General features: G+C 57.7%; 1 protein-coding gene across 3 annotated transcripts; it reads left to right on the top strand.

The window, feature by feature from the left end:
• TARBP2 (TARBP2, RISC loading complex RNA binding subunit) lies at positions 1140-6981 on the top strand. Of its 3 annotated transcripts, none has more exons than XM_018047677.1 (9): positions 1140-1843; positions 2395-2559; positions 3353-3455; positions 4051-4146; positions 4712-4784; positions 5007-5124; positions 5420-5547; positions 6193-6394; positions 6549-6981. In XM_018047677.1, the coding sequence occupies exons 2-9, from the start codon at positions 2400-2402 to the stop codon at positions 6704-6706; spliced, it is 1038 nt and encodes a 345-aa protein (XP_017903166.1). In that variant the 5' UTR covers positions 1140-1843; positions 2395-2399; the 3' UTR covers positions 6707-6981. The 3 variants fall into 3 exon arrangements, with proteins under 3 accessions (XP_017903166.1, XP_005679933.1, XP_005679934.1); XM_005679876.3 differs by having other exon boundaries at positions 2390-2559; XM_005679877.3 differs by lacking the exon at positions 1140-1843 and adding an exon at positions 1962-2090 and having other exon boundaries at positions 2390-2559.

The raw sequence follows: 7098 nt of genomic DNA, 5'->3' as shown, positions 1-7098 counted from the left end.
CCAAACCCCGTCCTCACACGGCTTGAACTCCCGCTCCTTCCGAGGCCCCCGCCCCAGGCCCCCCGGGACGGACACGCCCTGAGCGGGGGATGCTGCGCTGGAGCCACGGCCTCTTAAAGGAGCCCGCTGCTGCCATCCGGCACGCTCCAGGCTAGTCCCTGGCCCGTCTGGTCCTCGCACCTCCCTGCTGGCGGTGACCTGGAGCGATCCCACCCCCGACCTTAAGCCCTATGACTGGTCTTATAAGCTCCCTCCTATACCCTGAAACAGCAACCCCTCAGATGGGAACCCCCTCCTCCGCTCATCGCTCTTGCATCGCTCCCCCTGTCAAACGATCTTGCCTGTCTTTTTTTCCCTAATTGCCACCACTCCGGGTCCACCAATTGGAATCCACTCAGCTTAACGCCCCGTCCCTTTCCAGTGTTCCTGGATGACCCCTCATTTTTATTCCAAGATTCCATCGAACCTCTAGCCCCGCACGGAGCAAGCCCATCTCGTCTCTGACCCATTCCCAGAACTCTAGAGTCAGACGGACATTTTTCGTGATTTCTTTCTCTCCAAGGTCACAAAAATTTCCCTACACCTTTACGCCAGTGGCTGTGAGACTTTGGCGAGGAGGAAATGGAACTCTGGGACCCAAAAATACGAGTTCTGTTCCGCACAAATTAGTCGATTAATCCTAAGAGGCCAGAATTCTCTCTTGCCCTCTCTTTAGCTGACACCCGGGACACATGGCAGAGCGAATGAGACCACTATGTGCCTTAGTCCTTCTAATCTTGTCCCTTACAGCTTGATTCTCAGGCCCCGGAGGGTATCTCGTGGAGTAAGGGGGAAAGGTGTAGGTCCATTCTAAAAAGGCTTTAGAAAATAAGCGGAAATCGACAGCCTGGAGAATTAATGAGAAGGGTGGTGAAGGACAACACAGGAAAAAGAAGCAGGTTCTGTAAGACGAAGGCCCGAGAGCCAGAGGATTAGGCCAAAGGCTAAGGGCGAAGTGAGACTGAGGTGCACTAGGATTTACAACTGCCCCAGCTCAGAGGGGCAGAGACTAGTCGCCTCCCGCGTCCAGGCAGGGCCCACCCTCCTAGACTGCAAAGAGTCAGCAACCGACAGTGGCCTCTCACCTGGGCCAATCACAACCTTTTCTCAAGAAAGAGGCGGAGTCAAGAGGGTTGATTCTTCCCTTGTCCCCGCCCCTTTAGATGAGGTAACCAATCGCAATCCACCTGGAGCAAGCACGCAAAATCGGGACTAGCCAATTATGCCGCGAAACTTTTCGCGCATGCTGCCTCCCAGCTGCGACAAAGATGGCGCGCGAGCTCCTGGGTTCTGTAGTTTTCTCGGTACCCGAAGCATCCTTCCCCACCTTCCTAGGCTCAAGTTCGCCCTTACTGCCCCGCCCCCAGCCACTTCCACTCTGCTGGTACGCATGCCCCGAGTCCCAGCCCGGGGCGAGGAGACGCGGAAGGAAGGAGGCAGGTCGTCGTTAAAAAAAAAAACAAACAAAAAACCACCCTCAACTCGGGAAGCGACAGTGGAAGGGTCCACTCCTCCCAGAAGGCGGTGCTGCCTGCCTGAACGAACCACGCGGAGGGTTGTGGGGCGGATAGCTCCCCTCCTGATGGAGACTCATAGAGTCCGGTGGGCGGGGGACTCCATATCCCAGCATGCCCCGCGGCGGGCCCGACCGGCCGCGACTTGGGGCTTGGCCCCGGCCCTAGCTCGTCGGCGGTGTATTGGGGCGCGTGGAGGCTGCAGTCACGGTGGCGCCTGCGGGGACGGAGGAGGGAATGAGTGAAGAGGAGCGAGGCTCCGGCACTACCACGGGCTGCGGGCTGCCCAGGTGAGCCGCCTGGTACCGATCCCTGCAGGGCGCAGAGCTTGGCGCGGTGCGGAGAGAGTAGCGGCGCGGCCCCAGCATGCACCTGGCCTGAGGGTTGTTCCCGGCAAGCACTGGGGTAGTGGGCCGTGGTTCCCGGCATGCACCCCGGCAGTGGCCACTGCCTCCAGCTTTAGCTAGTTGGGGTTGGCCCGGTTCCCAGACTGCACTGGGGCACTGGGCTTTATGCCCCCGACATTCAGTGCATTTGGTGGGTACTGGGTTCCTGGCCTGCACTGTGTCAGGGGACATGCACTTCCAACCTGCACTGGGGTACAGGACCCCCGCCCTAATTGAGACAGGAACAGTGCTTTCCCCGCTTGCCCTGGGGCAGTGGACCCTGCTTTCCCAGCCTGCACCTCTCCTCCACTTTGACCCCAGCCAGTGGCTGCCTGAGGTTTCCTGGACCCAGTGTCCCCCATAGTGTGCATGGGTCTGATAATGGTAGTGCTTGGCCAGGTGGGTGCAGAGAGGGGAAATGTGATGAAGGGTCTGTGCCCCTCCCCCCAGTATAGAGCAAATGCTGGCAGCCAACCCGGGCAAGACCCCGATCAGCCTTCTGCAGGAGTATGGGACCAGAATAGGGAAGACGCCCGTGTACGACCTTCTCAAAGCCGAGGGCCAAGCCCACCAGCCTAATTTCACCTTCCGGGTCACCGTTGGCGACACCAGCTGCACTGGTGAGGAAGGCTTGGGCAGCCTGGCTGGGGTGTGCAGTCACAGGGCCCCATTGGCTTTATTGCTTGGAGTCTCTTCACGGTCCTCTTCCTCAAGACCAGTGAGAGAAGGAGAAATTTTAGGGGAAAAATCACTGACTGGATTGGGAGAACAGGTCTGTGAGGAGGTACCTAGGACTTAGGAGAGTTAGGGGAGCAAGCAGGACTGGTACAGTGATTGGGTGGATCGTTGTCATCCTAGAGGAAAAAGGAGATAAATCGAAATCTCAGTGTAGCATTTAGGGGAGTGAGTGCCTGCTGTGCTGGACTTTGTTCCAGGTGCTTAATCAAGTTCCACTTAATCTTAAACCTTGGCCGAATCCAGTGATGTAGGTGGTAGTATTTTCATGTTGAATATGAGGAAACCAAGAGAGAGATTCAATGGCTGGGGCGAGATCACATGCCTAGTAGATGGCAGAACCAGGTTTTGAGTCTGGAGCCTACACTCTTTCTATTTTTCCAGCAATCTCTATTGAAAGAAAGTGCTCCCCAGAGGAAAGTAGGGCAGAGAAAAAACTTCCAGGTGGCTAACCTCAAGGACAATTCTACCTGGCATGATTTGATTTGGGGAACTTGTGGAAAGATAAGGGCCCTTCCTTCCAGCACTTAGAGTAACACTTCCAGCGTTGGGCAAGGGGAGGTTGGTGAGATGGGGCTTGGTTGACTCCCTCTGGCTGTGAGGAGAGAGGCTGTGGGATGCTGGTTTCTCTTCCATCCTTCTAGTGACCTCCAGTATTGCCCACATCCCCTCTCTCAGGTCAGGGGCCCAGCAAGAAAGCAGCCAAGCACAAGGCAGCTGAGGTGGCCCTCAAACACCTCAAAGGGGGGAGCATGCTGGAGCCATCCCTGGAGGACAGCAGGTGAGGGAGGAATGGCCGAGGATCCTAGAGGCTCTGTCAGGAACCCAGGCCCCTGCGTCAGCCCCTCGGCCCCATAGGCTTCGCTTGGTGACACTGAGCTGCCTGGACGTCGCTGCTTCCTGAGAGCTTCCCCTGAAACCTGAGCAGGATGTTTCCAGGGCTCCTGCTGCTGTGAGGGATGCTGGGAGGCAGTGGCCAGCCGCAGTGTGGGATTGTGGCTATGGTTTGGGTCCCAGGTTGGGCCTGGGGAGGGAGAAGGGTGGAGGCTGAGGCTGGAGGGGGTTGCTCCCCAACATACTTCTCCTCTCCAGCAAGATGTTGTTCCCTCTTCTGCACTCAGGTTGGCGTTGGTTGCTCCCACAGGTCTTGGGTAGGAAGAAACACCCCTCCCACTTTTCTTAGTATTTTTGATCAAGTGTTTGACACCAGAAGATCTCAGGTGGAACTGGTGGTTGAACTTCCCTAAGTTTTTGGCTTCGGTGGGAAGAGATTTTCTTAGGGGAGGGCAGGTCAGGAGGACCTGGGTCCCCCACCTTTTATTCCCCACCACCACCCCATGTGGGTGTGAATCAAAGGCCCCCTTCCCCTCGGGAAGTTCTTTTTCTCCCCTAGACTCTTCACTGCCTGAGGACGTGCCGGTTTTTACAGCTGCAGCGGCTGCTACTCCCGTTCCATCTGCTGTCCCAACCAGGTATCTTGTCTCTCCTGACTGCCTGAGGAGGGTGGAAAAGGGTCCTGGCTCCTGGCCTCCCAGCCCTTAGACCCAGGCTGGTAAGGCATGAGGAAGTCTGAGAGTGAACAGAGAATGGAATAGTTGGGGACCAGAGTTTGAAGAATTTGCACCAGGTGGTAAGCTTTTGAGACAGGAGGTAATTTATAATTTGGCAGTACCATGTGGATGGTATTTGACCACGTTAAAGGTCTTGCTAGTCCCATTTTCCTTTGAATTGGCCGCATGATGGTCCTGTGTTTGAGTCCCATCAGGTGCTTCTGGGGACTGGATATACCCTCCTCTCTACTGTCCTATCTAGGTGATCAAGTGTTCCAGAAAATCGAAATGAGCCTGGGACCTGGAGGAGACCTCGTTGCGGGGGGAGGGGGCAGGAGGCGGGCTTGATGTTTGGAGAGACAGCTGTCTGCCTGGTGGGGAGCAGGGAGCTGGCAGTGGGGAAAACAAGAGCAGGGCGGAGGACTCCTGGGCAGCTGCAGAAGGAGCCAGCCCCCTCAGCTTTGGCCCTGGGCCCTTTTTCCTTCAGGAGCTCCCCCATGGAGGCGCAGCCCCCAGTCTCTCCTCAGCAGTCTGAGTGCAACCCGGTCGGCGCCCTGCAGGTGGGCTGCATCCTCATTCCCCATGCCTGCCTGCCTTCGCTTGTACCTGGGGCTGTGGGGGAAGCTGATGGGGGCCGGGTACCCTGTTCTGAGGGCTTTCCCCACCCACCTCCCTTCACTCTTCCTCTAACCTGGAACCTGAGACTCCGGGACGGGAGTGGGGGGGGATGTGAGGACTCCTCTCTCACACACTCTTGCACACCCTTGTTTCTCCCTTCCAAGGAGCTGGTGGTGCAGAAAGGCTGGCGGTTGCCTGAGTACACGGTGACCCAGGAGTCTGGGCCAGCCCACCGCAAAGAGTTTACTATGACCTGCCGAGTGGAGCGTTTCATTGAGATTGGTAACTGGGCGGAGGGGAGTGCTTGTAGTGACTACCCCGCAGCACTCCAGCCCTGGCCAGGGGCAGCTCCCAGCTTCTCTCTACGCTCCTGGCTGAGACCCTGGCTTGGCTGCTGCTTCCTTGCACCCTTTCTTGCCCTCCTCTTCTGGCCAGCCGGGTTCTCGGGTGCCTGGCAGATCCTGAGTCCCCCTTTTCAATTGACAGCCACTGAGGGGACCCTCAGCCCAAGTTTAAGCTGGGTGGAAGCAATGGGTCTACTGGGAACCATAATTCAGCAGCCCTCTCCCCTGTGCAGGCAGTGGCACGTCCAAAAAGCTGGCAAAGCGTAACGCAGCGGCCAAAATGCTTCTTCGAGTGCACACAGTGCCTCTGGATGCTCGGGACGGGAACGAGGCAGAGCCCGAAGACGATCACTTTTCCATTGTGAGTGGCTTTTGGGCCATGCCCCGTGCTCCATCCTCCATGCCAGGGCAGGGCACTGAGGACTCAGGTCTGTGACTTGGAAGTGAGCTTCCTGGGCCCCAGACCTCCTTCTGCCCATTTTCCTTCTGGACCCAGGGATCCATGGGCCCCCTTTCAGCCTCAGCTGTAGGCCTGCGTGGTGAATGCTTTGGGGAAGGGAGCTGGCCCGGGGCAAGGGACCTGAGGCTTCTGTTATTGGAATAGAAAGGTTGCCTGACCATCTGGTCCACAGTCTAGTAGTTAGAAGGGGCCACACAGGGATTGGGCTTCCTGGGTGGCTCAGTGGTAAAGAATCTGCCTGCCAAGCAGGAGACACAGGTTCAATCCCTGGATCAGGAAGATCCCCTGGAGGAGGAAATGGCAACCCACTCCAGTAGTTTTGCCTGAAAAATTCCATGGACAGAGGAGCCTAGTGGGCTACAGTCTGTGGGGTTGCAGAAGAGTCAGGCACGACTTAGAGACCAAACAATCCAGGGATTGACTGGCAGGTGGGAGGCAAACAGGAGGAAGCATTCTTTGGGCTTTTCTCCTTGGGCATGGAATGTTTCTTCAGGGCCTGGTTTCAGAGCCCCTGGCTGCATCCTTCCCCCATCCCTGTCTTGTCAGGGTGTGGGCTCCCGCCTAGATGGACTTCGGAACCGGGGCCCAGGCTGCACCTGGGATTCTCTGCGGAATTCGGTGGGAGAGAGGATCCTGTCCCTCCGCAGCTGCTCCTTGGGCTCCTTGGGCGCTCTGGGCCCTGCCTGCTGCAGTGTCCTCAGTGAGCTCTCTGAGGAGCAGGCCTTCCATGTCAGCTACCTGGATATTGGTATGGCTAGTCGGGGGGCCGGGGGACGGTGGGGACTAGACCAGAGCAAGTATGGATGGGAATGAGGGCTTGGGAGGGCGTGACAGTGACATGGACCTGCCCCAGTGCTGCCTTCCTGCCCAACACTGCCTCCCTCTTCTCTCTCGGTCTCCAGAGGAGTTGAGCCTGAGTGGGCTCTGCCAGTGCCTGGTGGAGCTGTCCACACAGCCGGCCACCGTGTGCCATGGCTCTGCAGCCACCAGGGAGGCAGCCCGTGGCGAGGCTGCACGCCGTGCCCTGCAGTACCTCAAGATCATGGCGGGCAGCAAGTGAAGCCATGGCAGGACTCATGAAATACATCCTCTGCTCCCTGCTCTTCCTGCGCCCGGCCTGTGCGCCTGCCCAGCTCTGGTACCCCCTGGAGGTGCCACCTCTACCTCTGACACAGACTGCAGGCTGAAGAAGGCACAGGGCCAGGAGCCAGGGACCACAGGGCCTCAGCTGGCTCAGGTTCTGCCGTCATGTAACTGGTGATGACCAAGGGGAATGAAACTGGGGGCTTTCCCATTAAGAGCCCCAAATAAATGTGCTGCTTTTTGGATTCTTTAGTCCTGGTCTGTTTCCCTGAGTGGTCAGCAGTGGAGGGGGTTAGCGCCAGGTCACGTCTCCGGTATGCCTCCCACTCTGCTCCCCACGCGTCCCCATGTTTGCCCTTCTGGTAGGTG

This window comes from Capra hircus, chromosome 5 (genome assembly GCF_001704415.2).
Source record: "Capra hircus breed San Clemente chromosome 5, ASM170441v1, whole genome shotgun sequence".
NCBI classification, from domain to species: Eukaryota; Metazoa; Chordata; class Mammalia; order Artiodactyla; family Bovidae; genus Capra; species Capra hircus.
This window is presented reverse-complemented; position numbering and strand designations above follow the sequence as displayed.

What these genes read in the sequence shown, in the direction of transcription:
- TARBP2 (XM_005679876.3), top strand. Translation starts at nt 1,791, where the DNA reads ATGAGTGAAGAGGAGCGAGGCTCCGGCACTACCACGGGCTGCGGGCTG. An exon ending in CCATCCCTGGAGGACAGCAG is followed by an intron (nt 3,456 to 4,050) that starts GTGAGGGAGGAA and finishes CCCCTCGGGAAG; the next exon opens with TTCTTTTTCTCCCCTAGACT. An exon ending in AAGACGATCACTTTTCCATT is followed by an intron (nt 5,548 to 6,192) that starts GTGAGTGGCTTT and finishes CTGTCTTGTCAG; the next exon opens with GGTGTGGGCTCCCGCCTAGA.